At 48.5% G+C, this 25612-nt stretch overlaps 1 protein-coding gene across 1 annotated transcript in view; it reads right to left on the bottom strand.

Annotated features, from left to right (window-relative positions):
* The window catches only part of tmem8b (transmembrane protein 8B), an 83083-nt gene extending 66936 nt beyond the window's left edge, over nucleotides 1-16147 (bottom strand). Inside the window, exons 1-5 of the mRNA XM_072257434.1 lie at nucleotides 15989-16147; nucleotides 12864-12960; nucleotides 11125-11314; nucleotides 8488-8695; nucleotides 6177-6310 (exon numbers count right to left, since the gene is read on the bottom strand). Coding sequence (XP_072113535.1) covers nucleotides 6177-6310; nucleotides 8488-8695; nucleotides 11125-11314; nucleotides 12864-12960; nucleotides 15989-16147 — 788 coding nt within the window. The remainder of the gene's footprint in view (nucleotides 1-6176; nucleotides 6311-8487; nucleotides 8696-11124; nucleotides 11315-12863; nucleotides 12961-15988) is intronic.
* Nucleotides 16148-25612: the final 9465 nt, after the last annotated feature.

Raw genomic sequence — 25612 nt, 5'->3', positions numbered from 1 at the left:
GCATGGCATGTTGCATGCAAATATGTTGCCACCAGTAGGAGGGTCTCAAGTAACAGAACATACTGACAAGGGGAGCAGCTGATTTTCATGGACATTGAGCCCACCAACATTACGTTGCTACATTTTAATTTATTTCTGTTTTGCACCATGCACTACTTATTCTAATTTAAATATTTAACATATATATACATACACACACACATACATTTAGTTTTGTTCAGTATTTTTTCTTTATTTATCATTTATTGTACTGTTGTCGTAAAGTTAAGAACTTTCACGACACATATGCTGGTGATATTAAGCCTGATTCCAATTCCGATCACATGTGTATGTAAATTCAGAATCAGAATCAGGTTTACTATCACCGGCGTGTGACGTGAAATTTGTTAACTTAGCAGCAGCAGTTCAATGCAATACATAATACAGAAGATAAATAAATAAATAAATAAATAAATAAATAACTCTTATTCAGTATACATTATACAGTATATATTGAATAGATTAAAAATCGTGCAAAACACAGAAATACTATACAGTTTTTAAAAAGTGAGGTAGTGTCCAAGGGTTCAGTGTCTAGTTAGGAATTGGATGGCAGAGGGGAAGAAACTACTCCTGAATCGCTGACTGTGTGCCTTCAGGCTTCTGTACCTCCTTCCTGATGGTAGCAGTGAGAACAGGGCACAACCTAGTTGCTGGAGGTTTTTAATAATGGACGCTGCCTTTCTGAGACACTGCTCCCGAAAGATGTCCTGGATATTTTGTAGACTAGTACCCAGGATGGAGCTGACTAGATTTGCAACCTTCTGCAGCTCCTTTTGTTCCTGTGCAGTTGACAGTGATGCAGCCTGTCAGAATGCTCTCCACAGTACATTTATAGGTTTTTGAGTGTATTTGTTGACATGCTAAATCTCTTCAAACTCCTTAATGAAGTATAGCTGCTGTCTTGCCTTCTTTATAACTGCATCAATATGTTGGGACCAGGTTAGATCTTCAGAGATCTTGACACCCAGGAACTTGAAACTGCTCACTCTCTCCACTTCCGATCCTTCTATGAGAATTGGTATGTGTTCCTTCATCTTACCCTTCCTGAAGTCCACAATCAGCTCTTTCGTCTTACTGATGTCGAGTGCCAGGGTGTTGTGACACCACTCCACTAGCTGGCACATCTCACTCCTGCACACCCTTGTCACCACCTGAGATTCTACCAACAATGGTTGTATTGTCAGCAAATTTATAGATGGTATTTGAGCTATGGCCGTGGGTATACAGAGAGCAGAGCAGTGGGCTAAGCACACACCCCTGAGGTGCACCAGTGTTGATTGTCAGCAAGGAGGATATGTTATCACCAATCTGTACAGATTGTGGTCTTCTGGTTCGGAAGTGGAGGATCCAATTGCAGAGGGAGGTACAGAGGCCCAGGTTCTGCAACTTCTCAATCAGGATTATGGGAATGATGGTATTAAATGCAGAGCTATAGTCGATGAACTGCATCCTGACATAGGTGTTTGTATTGTCCAGGTGGTCTAAAGCCGTGTGAAGAGCCATTGAGGTTGCATCTGCCATTGACCTATTGTGGCGATAGGCAAATTGCAATGGGTCCAGGTCCTTGCTGAGGCAGGAGCTCAGTCTAGTCATGACCAATCTCTCAAAGCATTTCATCACTGTAGATGTGAGTGCTACCGGGAGAGAGTCATTAAGGCAGCTCACATTATTCTTCTTCGGCACTGATATAATTGTTGTCTTTTTGAAGCAAGTGGGAACTCCCGCCCATAGCAGTGAGAGGTTGAAAATGTCCTTGAATACTCCCGCCAGTTGGTTGGCACAGGTTTTCAGAGCCTTACGAGGTATTCCATCGGGACCTTCTGCCTTGCGTGGGTTCACTCTCTTTAAAGTTCTTCCAGAGACCATAAGACCATTGGATATAGGAGCAGAATTAGGCCATTTTGTCCATCCAGTCTGCTTCACCATTCCATCATGGCAGATTTATAATTCCTCTCAACCCCATCCTCCTGCTTTCTCCCTGTGACTTCTGACATCCTGACTAATCAAAAACCTATCAACCACCACTTTAAATATTCTGAATGATTTGGCCTCCACAGCCGTCTATGGCAATGAATTCCACAGACTCACCACCCTCTGGCTAAAGAACTTGCCCCTCAGCTCTGTTCTAAAGGTAGTAGAAAAGGAGCCTGGTGATCAAAAACTCGTGTGCATGGAAATTTTCCCAGAGGATGGCAAAAGCCTGGAATTCTCTGTCCCAGGAGTTGTGGAGACCAGATGATGAGGTAGACTTCAAAGTCAAGGTTATTGCTGCATGAACAGGTGCAATGAAAAACGTGCTTCACAGGCACATGGCATTAGAGATGTAACATTCACAAGAACAAACTGAAGATAAATTAGACATAATTATAGAAGAAATAACACAAATAGAACAAAAAAAAATCCATGTAGTGCAAAGTGGTCAGTTTAGGGTGGAAGGAAATTAATTAAAGATCTTGGGGTCCACATCCTGAAACCCTGAAACTAGACACACAAGTTAATAAGTTGGTAAAGATGTACTTTTCTTTATTAGTTAGAGCATTAAATTTGAGTGAAGAGTGATGGTTACAGCCATATAGAGCTTAGTTTTGGCTGTATTTAGAGTATTGTGTTCAGTTTTGACTCATTTTCAAGCACTCTCCAACTCCTGCTCTCAATATTACTTATTACTTGTCCATCACAGCCTGGTTTGGAAACACCGATGCCCTTGAATGGAAAATCATACAAAAAGTAGTGGATACGGCCCAGCCCATCACGGGTAAAGCCCTCCCAACCACTGAACACATCTACATGAAATGCTGTCGTAGGAAAGCAGCCTCTATCATCAGGGGCCCGCACCATCCAGGCCATGCTCCCTTCTCGCTGCTGATATCAGGAAGAAAGTACAAGAGCCTCAGGAACAACACCACCAGGTTCAGAAACAGTTACTTTCCCTCAACCATCAGGCTCTTGAACCAAAGGGGATAACTTCACTCAACTTCATTTGCCCCATCACTGAACTGTTCCCACAACCTATAGACTCACTTTCAAGGACTCTTCATCTCATGTTCTCAATATTTATTGCTTATTGATTTATTATTATTATTCAAAAATGGGTCTATTTATCAATTGCAAAAAGACAGAATTTATGGTGATATCCAAAAAGAATGAGAATCCTATCTGCAGGCTGAGAATAAATGGGGAAGACATAAAACAAGTACAGAACTTTTGCTACTTAGGAAGCTGGGTGACATCAGATGGCAGGTGTGACATGGACATCAAAAGAAGAATAGGGATGGCAAAAGACACCTTTACGAGAATGAAGAGTATACTGACCAATACTAAACTAGGCATGACAACCTGCCTCAGAGTACTGAAATGTTACGTTTATCCAGTTATGTTATATGGATCAGAATGTTGGACAATATCTAGTAACATGAGGAAATGAATTGTAGCAACAGAGATGTGGTTTTTGAGGAGGATGCAAAGATATCATGGACAAAAAGAACATCTAATGAGGATGTCATGAACAGAGCAAGCACAAAAAGAGAAATAATGTATGAGACCATGAAAAGGCAACATAACTTCATTGGACATGTGATTGGGAAAGAGGAGTTAGAATGACGGTAATTATGGGAAAGATTGAAGGGAAGAAAGAAGAGGAAGACAAAGACAAATGATGATGGAAACAGCAGCCAGAGAACTGGAAATGAATACCAAGGAATTGGTCCACTTGACCCGAAACAGGAGTGTATGGACCATGGCAGTCAAAGTTCATACCAGGCATGGCACCTGATGATGATGATTATTATTTATTTCTTTTGTATTTGCACAGTTTGTTATCTTCTGCCCTCTGGTTGAACATTCAAGTTAGGCAGATTTTCATTGATTCTGTTATTGTTATTATTCTGTAAATATGTTGAAAGTGTTGAAAATGCCGCCTGGATTAGAGGGCATGGTTGGAAGGTTGGACAAACTTGGGTTGTTTTCTCTGGAGCGACAGAGGCTGAGGGGAGATATAATAGAGGTTTATAAAATTAAGAGAGGCATAGATGGAGTAGACAGTCAGAATCTTTTGCTCAGGGTAGAAATACCGAGAACCAGAGAATGTGCATTTAAGTTGAGAGGGGGATGTGTGGGTATGTTTGTTATACAGACAGTGGTGAGTACCTGGAACGTGCTACCTAGGGTGGTGATGGAAGCAAACTCAATATTATTCTCTTAAAGGCATATCGACAGACAACATGAGCAAGTAGAGAATGGGAGGATATGAATTAGTTTTAATTTGGCATCAAAGTCAGTGCAGACATGGTGGGGAAAAGGACCTCTTCCGGGTTCTGTGTTCTACTGATTGGGGAACTGAGGACTCTGGAGAACTGATAAAGAAGAAGAAACGAGGCCAGCATAGATCAGCTGTCTTCACCCAAGAACTTTTGATGCGCCGACTAATCAAGAACATATCAACCTCCACTTTAAGTAAACCCAATGACTTGGCCTCCAGAGCTGTCTGTGGCAATGTCTCATCTTAGGAAACACCCTCTCCTATCCATTCAACCCAGGCCTTTCAATATTCAATAGGTTTCAATGAAGTGACCCCTCATTCTACTAAACCCCAGCAAGTACAGGTCCAGCGCCATCAAACGCTCCTCATTCATGTAATCATTCTCGAGAATCTCTTCTGGACCCTCTCCATTGCTAGCACATCTTTTCTTAGATAAGGAGCCCAAAACCATTCACAATAATCCAAGAACAGTCTAACCAATGCCTTATAAAGGCATGGTCATACTCAGTGATAGGGCAGGATTGATGGGCCGATTTCCTTCTGTTCTTATGACTGGATGGGATATCAGAGTGAGTGGCTAGCAGGGAGGGAGTGTGGGTGTTGTGTGGGAGCTGAAGGGGTTCAGGGGTACTGAAGGACCTTTACTCACCTCTCTTGAGGCCGTTGCTTGCCAAAATCCCAGTACATCAGAGTTCACGGGGGATCTTTCCAGGTCCAAACATATTACAAAGAAGGCACTTCAGCTGCTAGATTTCATTAGGAGTTTGAGGAGATTTGGTATGTCACCAAGGACATACCAAATTTCTACAGATGTACCGTGGAGAGAATTCTAACTAGCAACATCACCGTCTGTATGGAGGGCCTGCACATAGGATCGGAAAAAGTTGTGGAAAGTTGCAATCTCAGCCAGATTCATCATGGGCAGTGGTCTCACCAGCATCCAGGGCATTTTCAAGAGGTAATGCCTCAAAAAAAGGTGGCATCCATTACTGAGGACCCCCAACACTGCCCTCTTCTCATTGCTACCATCAAGGATGAGGTACAGGAGCCCGGAGACACACGCTCAATGTTTCAGGAACAGCTTCTCCCCCTCCACCAGCAGATTTCTGAATGGACATTGAACCATGAACCTCACCATTTTTTTTGCTTTCTTTCTGCACTACATATTTAATTTAAAATGTTATAGATATGCTGTATTTCTGGCTGTAATTTATAGTTGTTAAGTTTTGCACTGTATTGCTGCAACAAAACAACAAATTGTGAGGCCTCTGTTGGTCAGGCATTATCATGGATTTTGTTCCCTAGATATCTACACAGTTGATACCCAAGCCAGGGCAGTACAACATGGGGAGCAAGCTGTTGCTCATGTAGCAAGCTCCCCCTCTCCACACAGCTGATCAACCCAAAGGAACGGCAGGGACTGATACAGTTTGGCCCCAGCGGCATCACAGAGGTTGTCAGTCAGCGTTGAACTCAACGTAGGACTGCCTGAGGGACTCCAGCTCCAGACTTCCCTCGGGGTTTACTCCCGAATCCTTCCACATAAGTGGGTATAGTCACAAGGCAACGGAGGTTTGAGATCAGATTCCCTTCCAGACGTGCGGCCACCCATCTGCCCTACACACTGTAGGCCAGCGATACGAAACCTGATTCTGATTGATTCTGAGATTGAGTACAGTGTGTGGCCACACTTGCGGGCTGCCCCAGCACATCCTTAGGTCGTGGTGCTTGTGAGCACAAACGACACGTCCTCGCTGCGTGTTTCGACGTACACGTTATGAACAAACGGATCTGAACCGAGAACGCCTGCGCAACACTCGCTCTCCCCTCCATGCCAGGGAGACTCCGGTCGGGGAGAGGCCGGCAGCTCACTTACTTGTAGAGTGCCGATCTGTTGTGGGCTGGGATCATCTGATCCATCACGTAACCGGGATACAGGACCGGAATCCCAATCAGTTTCTGCACGATGAGCTGCGGTTGGAAGAGGTACTGGCATTCTTCGTAGAGGCCCTGAAGACAGGAGGGAAAAGGAAAAAAAATGCTGGTGAGGTATTTTGGATTACTGCGTGCAGTTTAGGTCACCCGGCCAATAGGAAAGATACCATTAAGCAGGAAAGAGTTCAGAAATGGTGTTGGAGTGATTGAGTGAGCAGCCAGAGGCTTTATCCCAGCGTGGAAATGGCTAGTACAAGGGTGGGATGATTGGAGGAGAGTATGGGTGGCGGAGGGGGGGGGGAGTTCAGAGGTAGGTTCTTTATGCAGAGACAGGTGGGCAGGTGGAACACACTGCCAGGGGCGGTGGTAGAGGCAGATACGTTAGGGACAATTAAGATAATTTTAGATAAACACATGGATGAAAGAAAAGTGGGGGCGGAGGCTATGTGGCAGGAAAGTCTTAGATTGATTTTAATATAGGTTAAAGGGTCGGCACAACATTGTGGGCCGAAAGGCCTGCACTGTGCTGTAATGTTCCATTTTTTTATGCTCTAGAAGACTTTTGAGCTGACGAAGGGTTCTGGCCCGAAACGTTGACCGATCTTTTCCACGGATGCTGCCCGACCTGCTGAGTTCCTCCAGCGTGTTGTGAGTGTGGCTTTGACCCCAGCATCTGCAGATTATTTTGTGTTTACGGTTAGACTTCTGAGCTTGCTGCTGGGGCTTGAGGGACTGGATTATGGGGAGACCATTCCTTCGGGTGCAGCAGACCCAGGGGCGATCTTACTGAGGTCCATAAAATCCAGAGCAACTCACACAAAGTACTGGAGGAACTCAGCACAGATGCTGCCTGACCTGCTGAGTTCCTCCAGCATTCTGTGTGTGTTGCTCTGGATTTCCAACATCTCCAGAACCTCTTGTGTTTACGTACAAAATCCTGACTGGTGTAGATAAGATGTATTCGTATAGTTTTTCTCCCCCGCAGGGTTGAGGAATCAAGAGCTACAGGGTATAGGTTTAGGAGGGGAGGGGACAGATTTAAAAGGAACCCCAGGGGAACTTGCTCTGCCAGAGGCTGGTCAGTAGAACTGTCAGAGGAAGTGGTTGTGGCGGGTACATTATCAACGCTTAAAGGACACTTGAACTGGTAGCCACAGGACAGGAAAGATTTGGAGGGATATGGCTCAAACACAGGCAGATGGGTTGGTATAAATGAGTTGGGCTGAAAATTGAACCTTGATACATTTTCAAAGTTGAAAGTACATGTATTCTCAAAGTAAATATACCACATACAGCCCTGAGATTCATCCTCTTGCAGGAAACAAAGAAATGCCGTAGAAACCACGAAAAACCAGTCACAACAAAGACCGACAAACATCCAACTTCCAAATGGAGAAAACAATAATAAACACTGGGAACAATTAGTGCACAGAACGTGAGCTGCAGAGCCCCCAAAGTGAGTCCACAGACTGCGGAATCGGTGCGGCGAGTGAACCCGGTCCGGGTGCCTGGTGGCTGCGGGGCCACGACTGGCGGCCCCAGACCCAAGTGTTGCAGATTTAATATTTCAGCAAAATTTTAGTAATCTTGTCTGTTGTGACGTTTTTCTTTGGAGACCTACCCTCTTCATCACCATCTCCTCCAGCATTCCGCTGTTGCCTTGTGTGCCTAGCGGTTAGCGCGACGCTATTACAGCTCGGGGTTCCTAGTTCAATCCCAACGCCCTCTGTAACGAGTTCGTTCGTCCACCCCCTAGAATGTGTGGTCCGGATGCTTCCCACAGTCCAAAGACATACTAGTTAGTATTGTTAATTAGTCATTGTGAATTGTCCTGTGATTGCTGGCAGCATGCCTTGATATCTATCTATCTAGATAAATAAATAAATAAATAAATAGGTAACACACATCAAAGTTGCTAGTGAACGCAGCAGACTAGGCAGCATCTCTAGAGATTACTAGCTCTTTCTTCAGTTAGTTCTGACGAAGGGTCTCGGCCTGAAACGTCGACTGTACCTCTTCCTAGAGATGCTGCCTGGCCTGCTGTGTTCACCAGCAACCTTGATGTGTGTTGCTTGAATTTCCAGCATCTGCAGAATGCCTCGTGTTTGCGTTTTTAAATAAATAGGTAGATAGATAGAAATACTGGCGGAACCTTGTTATTCCTCCCCGTAGATGCTGCCAGATCCTCCCGCATTTTGTATGTGTTTCCAGCATCTGCAGAATCTCTTGTGTTTATGTTTCGCTGAAATTACCTTGACTGATATCTTCCCTCTGTCCTTTGGTAAATGAGCAGCCAGGAACCAGTCTCCGGGGAGCGGGCTGCTGATGTTAAAAATGCCGGTCGTGCGGTTGGGTAAATTCCAGGTGAGAGTCACCGCGAAGGATCCCGGCACAACGGTATCGGCCGGGAAGCGGCTGTGGAGCGGGTTAATCACCGGCGGTGCTCCGGACCGGAAGTATCTGGGGGAGAGAAGTGAGAGGGAGAGGGTAACTTACAGTCCGAGAGCTCAATTAATGGAATAAACCCAGGTCGCGCAGAGCGCTCAGCACTGGACAACGGCGGGGACTGGAGGACGGCTTCAGGAAGCATTGGAGCTGGCAGGCAGAGAGATTTACACACAGAGGGAGCGAGAAAGGCGGAGGGGAGGTGGCGAGGAGAGAGAGAGAGAGAGAGAGAGAGAGAGAGAGAGAAACAGAGGGGAGAGAAAGGGCAAACAACAGGAATTCTGCAGATGCTGGAAATTCAAGCAACACACATCAAAGTTGCTGGTGAACGCAGCAGGCCTGGCAGCATCTCTAGGAAAAGGTACAGTTGACGTTTCAGGCCGAGACCCTGATGTGTTTTGGACAGAAAGGGAAAGGGGAGAGAGGGAGGGAAGCGAGCGAAAGAGTGTTAGGGAGTGGGGGGGGGGGAGAGAGAGCAACGCACACAAAATGCTGGTGGAACTCAGCAGGCCAGGCAGCATCTGTGGAAAAGAGTAAACAGTCGACGTTTCGAGCCAAGACCCTTCATCAGGACCGAAGTGTCCACTCTTTATTCCCCTCGATAGATGCTGCCTGACCAGCTGAGTTCTTCCAGCGTTTTTGTGTAACTCTCTCTCTCTCTGTCTCTCTCTCGCTGTCTCTGTCTCTGTCTGTCGTGGCCAAGTGGTTAAGGTGTTCGTCTAGTGATCTGAAGGTTGTGAGTTCGAGCCTCAACTGAGGCAGCGTGTTGTGTCCTTGAGCAAGGCACTTAACCACCAGCTGTATGGGTCCTAATGCCCTTCCCTTGGACAACATTGGTGTGGTGGAGAGGGGAGACTTGCAGCATGGACAACTGCTAGTCTTCCATACAACCTTGCCCAGGCCTGCGCCCTGGAAACCGCAAATCCATGGTCTCATGAGGCTAACGGCTGCCTATTGTTATTAGGTCGGGACTACCTGCCACGTGGTTGGACACGTTACCGAGAGTCTGAGGGAGAAGGAGCCTACAGAGGACAGTAAAAACGGCCGAGGGGATCACCGCCCCCCCACCCCCCTCCATTTATGCCATTTACCAGGAGTGTTGTGAACGAAGGGCCGGAGACTCTGCTGAGGATCCCCTCTGCCCGTCCCACAATCTCTCTGACCCACTACCGTCAAGAAGGAGGTATGGGAGCATCAGGACCAGGACTGTCAGACTGGGTAACAGCTTCTTCCCCCGGGCTGGGAGAGTAATGAATACCCTGCCACCACCGAGGTCTCATCACTAGGACAGTGAGTTGTTTACTAATTACCTGTGCTGCACATTACATTTACACACACACAGATACATACGTGTGTGTGTGCGTATATATGTGTGTGTGTGTGTGTGTGGGCGCGCACGACTAGTGGATATAGACGATGCACCATGGAACCACGGACCGGACAAATGTTGTATCGTTTGAGCTATCAACTTGAACTTGTATTATAATTCTCATCCAAGCCCAACCACCCCTGCCCCGGCATTCAGCGTCAGCTGGGAGTTCTTACCTGGGTGTCATTATACACCAGTCATTGAAAGTGGGCATGCAGGTACAGCAGGCAGTGAAAAAGGCGAATGGTATGCTGGCATTTATAGCAAGAGGATTCGAGTACAGGAGCAGGGAGGTACTACTGCAGTTGTACAAGGCCTTGGTGAGACCACACCTGGAGTATTGTGTGCAGTTTTGGTCCCCTAATCTGAGGAAAGACATTCTCGCCATAGAAGGAGTACAGAGAAGGTTCACCAGATTGATTCCTGGGATGGCAGGACTTTCATATGATGAAAGACTGGATCGACTAGGCTTATACTCACTGGAATTTAGAAGATTGAGGGGGGATCTTATTGAAACGTGTAAAATCCGAAAGGGATTGGACAGGCTAGATGCAGGAAGATTGTGTCCAATGTTGGGGAAGTCCAGAACGAGGGGTAACGGTTTGAGGATAAAGGGGAAGCCTTTTAGGACCGAGATGAGGGAAAACTTCTTCACACAGGGAGTGGTGAATCTGTGGAATTCTTTGCCACAGGAAACAGTTAAGGCCAGTTCATTGGCTATATTTAAGAGGGAGTTAGATATAGCCCTTGTGGCTAAAGGGATCAGGGGGTGTGGAGGGAAGGCTGGTGCAGGGTTCTGAGTCGGATGATCAGCCATGATCATACTGAATGTCGGTGCAGGCTCGAAGGGCCGAAGGGCCTACTCCTGCACCTATTTTCTATGTTTCTATGTTTCTTGTTTCTGGAGTCAGACACAAACCCAGAAGTCTCTGACTCGGTGACCCGTCGTTGTGCCGAGGTTGCGAGGGGATGTGTACAAAGGATGCGTGAAACCAATGCGCGTTCGAGTGCCTCCCACCGCCCTGTTCAGCGGCGGACACAGCCCCCGCCCCCCCCCCCCCCCCCGACCACTCACACGGTGATGTCTCGATCCGGACAGGAATCGCCAAAGCTGCCCCCTTGCTCCTTGAAGGTGATCAGGTTCCAGACGGCCACCACGGTGTCCTCGGGCACATGGAAATGGAAGAGCTCGGCGCTGGTGAAGGAGGTGAAGGCATTGAGCTTGCGCGGGGTCCTGGTGAAGTAGTCGGTGACGAAGAGGCACTCTGGGATAGGAACAGTGAGAGGGGCGGAAAGGTCAGTCAGGGCTATTGTAGTGGACTCATTTTTATCTTTATTTTATTTACAATTGTAGGCCGTATCTCGGGTAATGATGAGTTTGAGTACAGAGAGGAAATTAAGAACCTGGTGGCATGGTGAGAAGACAATAACCTATCCCTCAACGTCAGCAAGACGAAAGAATTGGTTGTTGAGTTCAGAAGGAGTAGGGGACCGCACGACCCAATTTACATCGGTGCTGCGCAAGTGGAACAGGTCAAAAGCTTTAAGTTCCTCGGGGTCAATATCACAAATGACCTGACTTGGTCCAACCAAGCAGAGTCCACTGCCAAGAAGGCCCACCAGCGCCTTTACTTCCTGAGAAAACTAAAGAAATTTGGCCTGTCCCCTAAAACCCTCACTAATTTTTATACATGCACCGTAGAAAGCATTCTTCCAGGGTGCATCACAGTCTGGTATGGAAGTTGTCCTGTCCAAGACCGAAAGAATCTGCAGAAGATCGTGAACACGGCGCAGCACATCACACAAACCAATCTTCCGTCCGTGGACTCACTTTACACCGCACGCTGTCGGAACAGTGCTGCCAGGATAATCAAGGACACGACCCACCCAGCCAACACACTTTTCATCCCTCTTCCCTCCGGGAGAAGGCTCAGGAGCTTGAAGACTCGTACGGCCAGATTTGGGAACAGCTTCTTTCCAACTGTGATAAGACTGCTGAACGGATCCTGACCCGGATCTGGGCCGTACCCTCCAAATATCCGGACCTGGCTCTCGGTTTTTTTGCACTACCTTACTTTCCATTTTTCTATTTTCTATTTATGATTTATAATTTAAATTTTTAATATTTACTAATTTTACTATTTTTAATATTTAATATTTGTAATGCAGGGAGTGGGAAGCGCAGAATCAAATATCGCTGTGATGATTGTACGTTCTAGTATCAATCGTTTGGCGACAATGAAGCATTAAGTATTTATTGAGATACAGCCTGGAGTAATCCCTTCCGGCGCAACGAGCCGCGCTGCCCAGCGACCCACCCATTTAATCCAAACCTAATCACAGGACAATTTACAATGACCAGTTAAACTATTTACTAATATGTCATTGGACTGTGGGAGGAAACCGGAGCCCCCGGAGGAAGCCCACATGCACCCGGGCAGAACGTACAAACTTCCTCACACAGGTCTCCGGAATTGAACTCCGATCTCCCTCCGCCTGAGCTGTAATAACGTCACGCTAACTCAAAACTGCTCCGCTACCGTGGCTCCCCAGTTACCACTGTGAGCTGCCCCGGGTGTGCGCCGAGGGACTGAATTTGGGGAAGTTGATTGCAGAATAAGAATCAGGTGTATTGAGGCTCCTCACTGTTCGGGGTTAACCGGGGATGTTGCGACCTAACTGTTAGACACACGTCGGTACGCAAGCGGGGGCCAGTTTGATATGGAGAGCGAGCTATTGCCCATGTAGCTGGCACCCCCTCTGCGCATAACTGATGAATCCAAAGGAACGCCAGAGACCGATACAATGTGGTACCCGCGCCATCACAGGAATTGTCAGTCAGCGTTGAACTCAACTGCCTGAGGAAGTCAATTTCCAGATTTCCCTCGGGGTTTACTCCCGAGGCTTTCCCCTATGACAGCAAGGCAGTGGAGGTGTGAGATCAGAGATTTCCTGGTTGAGCTGCCAAGCACGGCTGAGGTGTTCCATCTGCCCAGCGAGACTGGTTGCTCCCCTTATCAGTAGAAACGGTTTGGCCGGGTTTAGTAGCTAAGCCTCACGTGAGGCCCAGGAGCTGGACTTGGTTGTCAGAGGCTGTCTGAGGTGCACGCCACTGGGACAATTGAACAGATAGGGCGAGCTTATCCCCACTAACCGCCCCCCCCCCCCCCCCCCCCCGGCTATGACAACTTTAAGGAGGCAGGTTTATTATCACGGAAACGCATACACAACGCTGGAGGAACTCAGCAGGCCGGGAAGCATCTATGGAAAAGAGTAAACAGGGACCCTTCTTCAAGACCGGTGAAGGGCCTCGGCCGAGAACGTCGACTGTTCGCTCACTTTCGTTAATGCTCCCCGACCTGCTGAGTTCCTTCGGCGTTGTGTGTGTGTGTGCGTGTAGCTTTGGACATCCAATATCTTCAGATTTTCCCTTGTTTGGTATTACCACTGTCTACTCTTGTCGTTTTTTGCAGTAGCAGTACAGGGCAAATGCATAAAATAACTATAAATTACAAAAATAAATTAATTCCAAAAAAGAAGCGTTCACTGATACACGCACCATTCAGAAATCTGATGGCAGAGGGGAGGAAGCTGTTCCTGAGTCATTGGGGTTTGGGTCTTCAGCAGAGTGAGTAGTTGATGGTCAGTACGCACTCAAAGGGCCGAAAGCTGTCCCTCGTTTGCAAGTCTCTATGCCTCTACACCAGCCTCTGGGAGAGAGGCTGCTGGGCCCATTGTCTTGGTGCTACCCCCCACTCTGTGGTGTTTGGCTCCCAGTGGACTGGGAGCAGGAGGTATAGGAGGATAGAAACAGAATAATTTGAAAGATAAATGTGTTGCTGAGAAGCTGGTGCTGGGGGCAGGGCCCCATGTACTTGGATCATTGGGATCTCTTCTGGGAGAGGTATGAGCTGTACAAAAGGGACTGGTTTCATCTGAACCTGAGGGGGGCCAATATTCTCAAGGGCAGGTTTGTTCGAGCAGTTGGGGAGGATTTAAACTGATTTGGTAGGGGGCTGGGGACCAGGGTGAAGGGTCTCAGGATAGGATAGATGGTGAAAAGGCAAAGATAGTCTGAAGTCAGCCTGTCAGGAAGGGTAGGCAGATGTAGGACATAACCGCAGCCAACAGGGTGAGTATCAGTGCATTAGGGATGCAGAATCAAAAAGGGTAGTAAATACAGCACTCCAAGTGTTATATCTCAATGCACAGAGCATAATAAACAAGGTGAATGATCTTGTTGCACTGTTACAGAGCACTTGGTGACACAGGACAAAATAGGACAAAGTCAGCACAGTTTCCATAAGGGAAAATCTAGCCTGACAAAACTGCTGGAATTTTTTTAGATTACATGTAGGATAGATAAAGGAGATGTTGTATATTTGGATTTTCAGAAGGCCTTTGACAAGGTGCCACACATGAGGCTGTTTACCAAGTTAAGAGCCCATGGTATTACAGGAAAGTTACTGGCATGGTTAGAGCATTGGCTGATTGGTAGGGTGCAGTGAGTGGGAATAAAAGGATCCTTTTCTGGTTGGCTGCTAGTGACGATTGGTGTTCTGCAGGGGTTGGTGTTGGGACCGCTTCTTTTTATGCTGTATATCAATGATTTAGATGATGGAATCGATGGCTTTGCAGATGATATGAAGATTGGTGGAGGGTCAGATAGCATTGAGGAAACAGGTAGGCTGCAGAAGGACTTGGACAGATTAAGAAAATGGGCAAGAAAGTGGAAATAAAATATCATGTTGGAAAATGCATGGTTCTGTACTTTGGTAGAAGAAATAAATGTGCAGACTATTTTCTAAATGGGGAGAAAATCCAGAAATTTGAGATGCAAAAGGACTTGGGAGTTTTGTGCAGAACATGCTAAAGGTTAACTTGCAGTTAGAGTTGGTGGTGAGGAAGGCAAATGCAGTGTTAACATTAATTTCAAAAGGACTAGAATATAAAAGCAGGGACGTGATGCTGAGGCTTCATAAGGCACCGGTGAGGCCTCACCTTGAGTATTGTGAACAGCTTTGGGCTCCTCATCTAAGAAAAGATGTGCTGGCATTGGAGAGGGTCCAGAGGAGGTTCACAAGGATGATTCCGGGATTGAAAAAGGGTTATCATATGAGAAATGTTTGATAGCTCTGGGCCTGTATTCGCTGGAATTTAGAAGGTTAGGGGGATCTCTTCACTCCACGAAAACCCACGCTGTTAGAGTTTCCCAGAGTTGCTGAACACTGAACTTTTCATCCCTTGGAACTAACAACAATTACCTGGATGAGCAGAAGTACAATTAAACACCATCTGTCTTGTCCATGCTGCTTGGATGTAAACAACAGATTGAGCTGAATGCAGAGTACCTGCTCGGTAACCATAGCCAGCTCTCGCAACATTGACCTGACACCATCGCCGTTCAGAGACACTCAACCAGCATGTGTTGTATGTGAAGTGAAGATCCTTCTCTCCCCGCTGCTTGGACTGTTATTGGGACGTGGTTGGACAGAGGTGAAGGGCCATGTCATAAGATGTGGGATAGCACTGTAGCGTAGTGGTTAACGCAATGATTTACAGCACCAGCGAGCCGGGTTCAATTCCAGCCACTGGCTGTAAGGAATTTGTACGTTGACTGCGAGTGTTTCCTCCGGGAGCTCCAGTTTCCTCCCACAAAGCAAGGTACAGATTGGTCACTGTAAACTGCTCCATGATTAAACGAGGGTCTAATCAGGTGTTGCTGGGTGGTGGGGCCGGAGGGCCAGTTCCACGCTGTATCTCAATAAATAAACAAACACAAACAGACAGACAAATAAATAAATAACTGTATCCGGGTGGGAGGGGCGAGAGAGCATTATGTCCCCCAGATAACAATGCACCTTATCTAGTGTCCAGCAGTCACTGGCCACCGTCTCGGTGCCCGTCTCACACACCGCCTCACCGCGCCAATCACTCACCGCCTCACTGCCCGTGTCACTCAGCGTCTCGCTGCCCGTATCGCACACTGCGTTGCTGTCCGTGTCGCACACTGCCTCACCGCCTGTGTCACACACCGCCTCACTGCCCGTCTCACGCCCCGCGTCACACCCCTTCTCACTGCTCGTGTCATCCACCATCTCCCTGGCCGTGTCGCACACCGTCTCGCTGCCTATGTCACACTATGTCTCACTGCCCGTCTCACACACCGTCTCACTCCCCGTGTCACACACCATCTCACACCCCGCGTCACACTCTGTCTCACTGCCCGTCTCACACACCGTCTCACTGTCCGTGTCACACACCGTCTCACTGCTCGTATCACACACCGTCTCACTGCCCATGTCACACACCGACTCACTGCCCGTCTTACACACCGTCTCACTGCCCGTGTCACACCCCGCGTCACACACCGTCTCACACCCCGCATCACAACCCTTCTCACTGCCCGTGTCACACACCATCTCGCTGCTTGTGTCACACACCGTCTCACTACCCGTGTTGCACACCGTCTCACACCCCGCGTCACACACCGTCTCACTGCCCGTGTCACACTCTGTCTCACTGTCCGTGTCACACTCTGTCTCACTGCCCGTGTCACACACCATCTCGCTGTCTGTGTCACACACCATCTCACTGTCTGTGTCACACACTGTCTTGCTGCTTGTGTCACACACCGTCTCACTGCCCGGTTGCACACTGTCACACACCGTCTCACTGCCCGTGTCACACACCGTCTCACTCCCCGCGTCACACACCGTGACACTGCCCGTGTCACACACGTCTCACTGCCCGTGTCACACAACGTCTCACTGCCCGTGTCACACGCCGTCTCACTGCCCGCGTCACACACCGTCTCACTGCCCGCAGCACACACCGTCTCACTCCCCGCGTCACACACTACCTCACTGCCCGTGTCACACACCCTCTCGCTGCCCGTGTCACACACCGTCTCACTGCCCATGTCACACACCGTCTCACTGTCCGTGTCACATACTACCTCACTGCCCGTATCACACACTACCTCACTGCCCGTGTCACACACCGCCTCACTTCCCACTTTCCTGAGGACTGGAGGGTAGCTAATGTTATCCCACTTCTTAAGAAAGGAGGGAGAGAGAAAACAGGGAATTAGAGACCAGTTAGCCTGACATCAGTGGCGGGGAAGATGCTGGAGTCAATTATAATGGATGAAATAGCGGCACATTTGGATAGCAGTAACAGGATCGGTCCGACTCAGCATGGATTTATGAAGGGGAAATCATGCTTGACTAATCTTCTGGAATGTTTTGAGGATGTAACTATGAAAATAGACAAGGGAGAGCCAGTGGATGTAGTGTACCTGGACTTTCAGAAAGCCTTTGATAATTTCCCACATAGGAGATTAGTGGGCAAAATTAGAGCACATGGTATTGGGGGTAGGGTACTGACATGGATAGAAAATTGGTTGGCAGACAGGAAACAAAGAGTAGGGATTAACAGGTCCCTTTCAGAATGGCAGACAGCGACTAGTGGGGTACCGTAGGGTTCAGTGCTGGGACTGCAGCTATTTACAATATACGTTAATGATTTAGATGAGGGAATTAAAAGTAACATTAGGAAATTTGCAGATGACACAAAGCTGGGTGGCAGTGTGAAATGTGCAGAGGATGTTGAGATAATGCAGGATGACTTGGACCGGTTGGGTGAGTGGGCAGATGCATGGCAGATGCAGTTTAATGTGGATAAATGTGAGGTTATCCACTTTGATGGCAAGAACAGGAAGGCAGATTACTATTTGAATGGTGTCAAGTTAGGAAAAGAGGAAGTACAACGAGATCTAGGTGTCCTTGTTCATCAGTTACTGAAAGTAAGCATGCAGGTACAGCAGGCAGTGAAGAAAGCTAATGGCATGTTGGCCTTCATAACAAGGGGAATTGAGTATAGGAGCAAGAGGTCCTTCTGCAGCTGTTATGGGCCTTGGTGAGACCACACCTGGAGTATTGTGTACAGTTTTGGTCTCCAAATTTGAGGATGGACATTCTTGCTATTGAGGGAGTGCAGCATAGGTTCACAAGGTTAATTCACAGGATGACGGGACTGTCATATGTCGAAAGATTGGAGCGACTGGGCTTGTATACATTGGAATTTAGAAGGATGAGAGGGGATCTGATTGAAACATATAAGATTATTAAGGGATAGGATACGCTAGAGGCAGGGAACATGTTCCCGACGTTGGGGGAGTCCAGAACCAGAGGCCACAATTTGAGAATAAGGGGTAGGCCATTTAGAACGGAGTTGAGGAAAAACTTCTTCACCCAGAGAGTTGTGGATCTGTGGAATGCTCTTCCCCAGAAGGTAGTGGAGGCCAATTCTCTGAATGCTTATAAGAAAGAGTTAGATAGAGCTTTTAATGATAGCGGAGTCAAGGGATATGGGGAGAAGGCAGGAACGGGATACTGATTGTGGATGAGCAGCCACGATCACAGTGAATGGCGGTGCTGGCTTGAAGGGCCGAATGGCCTACTCCTGCATCTATTGTCTATTGTTTATTGTTGCACACCGCCTCGCTGCCCGTGTCACACACCATAACACTGCCCATGTCACACACCGTCTCACTGCCCGTGTCACACACCGAGTGACCGTACTTGCAGGATATTTTCATTCCGTTGGAAGAGGTGACCCTCAGCTTCATGTCACTTTCGTTCGTGCATATTACCGCGAACAGAGAATGTAGAGCACTTGGCAGGGTATTCGTCCCACAAGAGTCAGAGAACGCTGCCGCACAGAAACAGGCCCCTCGGCCCATCTAATCCATTCTGAACTATCAACTGCCTTGTCCCACCAAACTGCTCCCATATCATAGTCCTCCATACCCCTCCCAGCCATGTCCTTCTCCAAATTTCTCTTAAATGTTGAAATCGAACCCACATCCCACTGGCACCTCCTTCCACACCCTCATGACCTTCTGAGTGAATGACGTTTCCCATCGGGGTTTCCCATCAGCATTTCACCTTCTACTTTTAACCCCTGACCTCTCGTATTAGTCTCCGTGGGAAAAGCCTGATTGCATTAACCTTATCTATGTCCCTCATAATTTTGTCTACCTCCCTCATTCTCCCACACTTCAGGGAAGAAAGCCCTAAACTCTAACATGTTGGGTGAAATTTGACGTCAACTTATACTAAATTATCTCCTCTCCTGTATCATCCATATCCCTCCATTCATGTGTGCTTAACGTTCAACAAACTGCCCGGTTCCACTCCTATCCCCAGTAACTCATTCTAGGCACGTCCCATTCTCTGTATAAAAACTTACCCCTCACATCTCCTTTAAACCTCCACACTCAACCTTAAAAACATGTCCTCTGGTGCTTTATAAACACAAGAGATGCTGCAGATGCTGGAAATCCAGAGCAACACGCATGAAATGCTACAGGAACTCAGCTGGTCATTCAGACTCTATTCATTTCCATAGTTGCTGCCCGACCTGCTGAGTTCCTCCAGCCTGCTGTGTGTGTCGCTCTGGTGCTTGACATTTCTACCATGGGGAAGTGATTCAGATTGTTTACCCTACTTATGCCTCTCATGGTTTAAAAAAATCTCGTTCAGGTCTCACTTGGTCTCACCTATCAACTTCCCTCTCCTCACCTTCTTATTCCGGTTTCTGCCCCTTTCCTTTCCATTCCTGATGAAGGGTCTCTGCCTGAAACTTGGACTGTTTATTCCCCACCATAGGTATCACCTGACCTGCTGAGTTCCTCCAACAGTTTGTGTGTGAGCCTCTAAATTTCATTCCTATCCGGAGCCCAATGAATCCCACTCCCTGTAGGGATAGAAGAGACTACAGATGCTGAAATCTGGAGAAACACATTAGATGCTGGAAAGACTCAACGGGTCAAGCAGCATCTTTTGGGGCGGAGGGAACTGTTGACCTTTTGGGTCAAGAATCAGCATCCAGACAAGTACCATGACATCAGGACTGTCTTCGTCAATGATACTGAGATTGAGAGGGCTGCGAGCTTCAAGTTCCGAGAGATGAGTATCCCCAATAGCCTGCCCTGGTCCAGCCACATTGATGTCATGGCCGAGAAAGCTCACCAATACCTCTACGTCCTCAGGAGGCCAAAGAAATTTGGCATTTCCCCGTTGGCGCTGAACAATTTTTATTAATGCACCCTAGAGCGCATTCTATCGAGATGTACCATGAGATGTAAGGTGACCGCAAGAAACAGCAGAGAGTTGAAACATACCCCAGCGCATCATGAAAACCAGCCTTCGCTCCATGGACTCTGTCTACACTTTCCACTGCCTCAGTAAGGCAGCCAGTGTAATCAAAGTCCCTCCCATCCCAGACATTCTCTCTTCTGCTCTCTCCCATCGGGCAGAAGATACAAAAGCCTGAAAGCACATTCTTCCTTTGCACTCACTCAATTTGAGTATGACATTCTCCTAGGGGGCTGTCTATTGGTGGTCCTCAGGTGGCCGTAGAGGCTGATCTGGGACCCACGTATTCTGGTGTATTGTACCACCAGGAGCAAGGACAACTTCCACCCCACTGTTATAAGACTGTTAAATGATTCTGAGTAGACGGGGCTTGACAGCCATGGTTGGGAGCTCATTTAGGAGAAGGAAAACTCTGATCTCAAGCCTCCACTGACTTGTACCTATACCCACTCATGGGGAAGGCTTTGGGAGTAATTCCCAAGGAAAAATCCGGTGCCGGAGTCCTTAAGGCAGTCCTACGTTAAATTCAACGCTGACTGGCAACTCCTGCGACGCCGCTGGTGCCAAACTGTATCGGTCTCCGCCGTTCCTTTGGGTTCGTCAGCTGCGTGGAGAGGGGGAGCCTGCTGTATGGGCAGCAACTTGCTCTCCATATCGTACTGCCCTGGCTTGCGTTTGACAGCTAAGACTCAACATCCATGGTCAATCCGGACCAATGCAGGGCCTCTCAAATGATCCCCTAGTACAATAAGGACTATTGACTTCACAATCTACCTCGTTATGATCTTGTGCCTCACTGCCTGCCCTGCACTTTCTCTGTAACTGTAGCACTTTGTTCTGCAATCTGTTATTGTTTTACCTTGTTCTACCTCGATGCACTGTGTAATGGTCTGATCTGTGTGAACGGTTTGCAAGACGAGCTTTTCACTGTATCTCTGTACATGTGACAATAATAAATCCATTTACCAGTTCCAATGCAGCTTTCCATCCCTGTATTTGACCATAAGACCATCGAGACACAGGAGCAGAACTGGGGCGTTCGCCCATTGAGTCTGTTCTGCCTTTCCATCACAGCCAATTTATTATCCCTCTCAACAACAGTCTCCTACCTCCTCCCCATAACTTTTAACGCCCTGACTAATCAAGAACCTATCAACCTCCACTTTAAATATACCCAATGACTTGGCCTCCACAGCAGTCTGCGGCAATGAATTCCACAGAGTTGCCACCGTCTGGCTAAAGAAATTCCTCCTCATCTCTGTTCTAAATGGACATCCCTCTATTCTGAGACTAAGCCCTCTGGTCCTAGTCTCGGCCTGTGCTCATACCGAAAGGCCACGTAATTCTTGGCTTCTGCAGAAGGAATAGGTCATGCTTTCTCATCTCCCAACTGTAAACAGAGGAGATGCGTTCCCTGTGCATGAGCAGTTGGTTTACAGGCGACGTGACATCAGAGATAATAACAGTAAGATATCAACATAAGTAATCTGTCTATTAATATCCAAATCCAATTACGCATCCTCGGATCAATGTTTAAACACATTTATTGATCAACACATAGATGAAGAATGGGCTTTGCGGAGATTTTCAAACCAGTTTCAAGCCCGGGTCAATTACATCATAGAATCACAAACCATATGGAAGCATTTTCATTGGTCCAATTTATCCAATGGGTTTGACCTCAGGAACTGCATCATCCAATCGGTGAATTGCAGGGGAAGGTTTGGCAAAGAAGTAGCAGATCGAATACAGTGTCAGGAAGTGTACGGAAGTACACTTCTCTAGAAGAAATAAAGACGTGGACTATTTTCTAAACGGGGAGAAAATTCAAAAGTCAGAGGTGCAAGGTGACTTGGGAGGCCATGTGCAGGATTCCCTAAAGCAGCAATTCCCAACCTTTTTTATGTTATGAACCCTACCCTGAAAAGGTTAAAGTGCAGGCTGAGTCAGTGGTAAAGAAGGCAAATGTAATGTTAGCATTCATTTCAAAAGGATGAGAATATAAGAGCAAGGATGTAATGCTGAGGCATTGGGCAGGCTGCATTTGGAGTATTCTGAGCAGTCTTGGGTTCTATATTTCAGAAGAGGTGTTCTGGCATTGGAGAGGGTCCAGAGGAGGTTCACGAGGGTGATCGCAGGAGTGAAGGGTTATGAGGAGTATTTGATGGCTCTGAGCCCGCGCTCACTGGGGTTTAGAAGAAAGAAAGGGGTCTCATTGAAAGCAATCAAATATTGAATGGTATATATAGAGTGGACATGGAGAGGGTGTTTCCTATATAGTTGGGGAGTCTAGGAGCAGAGGGCACAGACTCAGAATAGAGGGACATCCATTTAGACCAGAGATGAGGAGGAACTTCTTTCACCACAGAATGGCGACTCTGTGGAATTCATGGCCACAGGTGGCTGTGGAAGCCAAGTCATTGGGTACATCTAAAGCAGAGGTTAACAGGTTCTTGATTAGTCAGAATGCCAAATGTTATGGAGCGAAGGCAGGAGAATGGGGTTGAAAAGGATAATAAATCAGCCATGATGGAATGGCAGAGCAGACTTGATGGGCCGAATGGCCTAATTCTGCCCCTTTGTCTTATGGTCTAACAACTGGATTACCCTACAGGATGTGGCTGGTAAACAATGAGGTGCCCAGTGGCGTTATAGTGAAAGGGGGAGAGGGAGAGGGTAAGAGAGGGAAAGGGGGAGAGAGAAGAAGAGAGCGAGAGGGGGGGAGAGAGAGAGGTAGGGGAGAAAGAGGGAGGGAGAGGGGAGAGAGAGGGAGAGAGGGGGAGAGAGAGTGTATGAGGGGGTGGAGAAGAGAGGTGAAAAAGGAGAGAGGGTGAGGGAGAGGGAGGAGAATCATAGGGGTGGAAAGAGAGAGAGAGAATGAAAGAGGGAGGGAAGATAGAGAGAGGGAAGGTGAAGAGTGAGAGAGGACAGAGGGAAGTGAGTGAGAGATTGAGAAAGAGAGAACCAGAGGGGAAAGAAGGAGAGGGAAAGATAAGAGGAGAGGGTAAGAGACAGAGGGAGAGAGAAAGAAAGAGAGTGGCAGAGAGAGAGAGGGCGAGGCAGAGGGAGAGAGAGGAGCGGTGAGTGTGTGTCAGATGATACACGGGATTATCCTTTGAGGACGTGACTCACTATGATGTCAGTGCTGAGCTGTGTTTATAACAATGCCTCAGTTCTGACTCAACCGGGTTACAAGCACCACTGTCCCTCAGCACTGACCCAGAACCCCTGAACAGTTGTCAGCCTCTCGCCTTCTCCCTGTAGCTAGAAACAGACTGAATCTGAACTGGCCAGCCTCCCCTGCAGCACGCAACCCGCTCGGAGACCCCTGCAACACACAATCAACCAGACTCCCCCACCCAGCCTCCCCTGCCCAAACTCCCCTGTCCAGACTCCCCCACCCAGCCTCCCCTGTCCAGACTCCTCCACCCAGCCTCCCCTGGAGCACAAAACCCGCCCAGACTCCCATACCAGATGCCCCTGCAGCACACAACACAGCAGCAGCTTCTGTTTTGAATCACTTTGCAGCCAGTCATTACTACAATGGGCATCAGGTACAGAAAACAACCAGAGATCCAGCTGGGACGTGTTAGCTGCTATCAGACAGCCAGCCAATGACGAAGATGGAGGGGACAGGGAGCTCAGAGATTGTCAGAGAAAAGGGCTTCACAAATACCTGGTCAGAAGCATGCACCTGGGCAGTGCCTAGACCATGAGGGGACAGAGGACAGGGTGTGGGATGGAGTGTTAGAGAGAGGATGCAGGGAGCATGAGACAGTTACAGTGAGGGGTGTGGGGGTGTCGGTGTTACAGTGTGGGGTGTGGGGTGTGTCGGTGTCACAGTGAGGGGTGTGGGGTGTGTCAGTATCACAGTGAGGGGTGTGGGGTGTGTCGGTGTCACAGTGAGGGGTGTGGGGTGTGTCGGTGTCACAGTGAAGGTGTGGGGTGTGTCAGTGTCACAGTGAGGGGTGTGGGGTGTGTCAGTGTCACAGTGAAGGTGTGGGGTGTGTCGGTGTCACAGTGAAGGTGTGGGGTGTGTCAGTGTTACAGTGAGGGGTGTGGGTGTGTCAGTATTACAGTGAGGGGTGTGGGGTGTGTCAGTATCACAGTGAGGGGTGTAGGGTGTGTCGGTGTTACAGTGAGGGGTGTGGGGTGTGTCACTGTCACAGTGAGGGGTGAGGAGTGTGTCAGTGTCACAGTGAGGGGTGTGGGGTGTGTCAGTGTCACAGTGAAGGTGTGGGGTGTGTCGGTGTCACAGTGAAGGTGCGGGGTGTGTCAGTGTTACAGTGAGGGGTGTGGGTGTGTCAGTATTACAGTGAGGGGTGTGGGGTGTGTCAGTATCACAGTGAAGGTGTGGGGTGTGTCGGTGTCACAGTGTGGGGTGTGTCAGTATCACAGTGAGGGGTGTAGGGTGTGTCGGTGTTACAGTGAGGGGTGTGGGGTGTGTCACTGTCACAGTGAGGGGTGAGGAGTGTGTCAGTGTCACAGTGAGGGGTGTGGGGTGTGTCAGTGTTACAGTGAGGGGTGTGGGGTGTGTCACTGTCACAGTGAGGGGTGAGGAGTGTGTCAGTGTCACAGTGAAGGGTGTGGGGTGTGTCGGTGTTACATGAGGGGTGTGGGGTGTGTCGGTGTTACAGTGAGGGGTGTGGGGTGTGTCACTGTCACAGTGAGGGGTGTGGGGTGTGTCGGTGTTACAGAGAGGGGTGTGGGGTGTGTCACTGTCACAGTGAGGGGTGTGGGGGTGTCGGTGTTACAGTGAGGGGTGTGGGGTGTGTCACTGTCACAGTGAGGGGTGAGGAGTGTGTCAGTGTCACAGTGAGGGGTGTGGGGTGTGTCGGTGTTACAGTGAGGGTTGTGGGGTGTGTCACTGTCACAGTGAGGGGTGTGGGGTGTGTCGGTGTTACAGAGAGGGGTGTGGGGTGTGTCAGTGTCACAGTGAGGCTGTGGGGTGTGTCGTTGTCACAGTGAGGGGTGTGGGGTGTGTCGGTGTTACAGTGAGGGGTGTGGGGTGTGTCACTGTCACAGTGAGGGGTGTGGGGTGTGTCACTGTCACAGTGAGGGGTGTGAGGTGTGTCGGTGTCACAGTGAGGGGTGTGGGGTGTGTCGGTGTTACACTGAGGGGTGTGAGGTGTGTCGGTGTTACAGTGGGGGGTGTGGGTTGTGTGTCAGTGTCACAGTGAGGGTGTGGGGTGTGTGTCGGTGTCACACTGAGGGGTGTGGGGTGTGTCGGTGTTACAGTGAGGGGTGTGGGGTGTGTCCTTGTTACAGTGAGGGGTGTGGGGTGTGTCAGTGTCACAGTGAAGGTGTGGGGTGTGTCGGTGTCACAGTGAGGGTGTGGGGTGTGTGTCCGTGTCACAGTGAGGGGTGAGGGGTGTGTCGGTGTCACGGTGAGGGGTGTGG

The sequence above is a fragment of the Mobula birostris genome, chromosome 5 (genome assembly GCF_030028105.1).
Source record: "Mobula birostris isolate sMobBir1 chromosome 5, sMobBir1.hap1, whole genome shotgun sequence".
Classification (NCBI taxonomy): domain Eukaryota; kingdom Metazoa; phylum Chordata; class Chondrichthyes; order Myliobatiformes; family Myliobatidae; genus Mobula; species Mobula birostris.
Note: the sequence above shows the minus strand (reverse complement) of the source record. Positions and strands in the feature narration are given on the sequence as shown.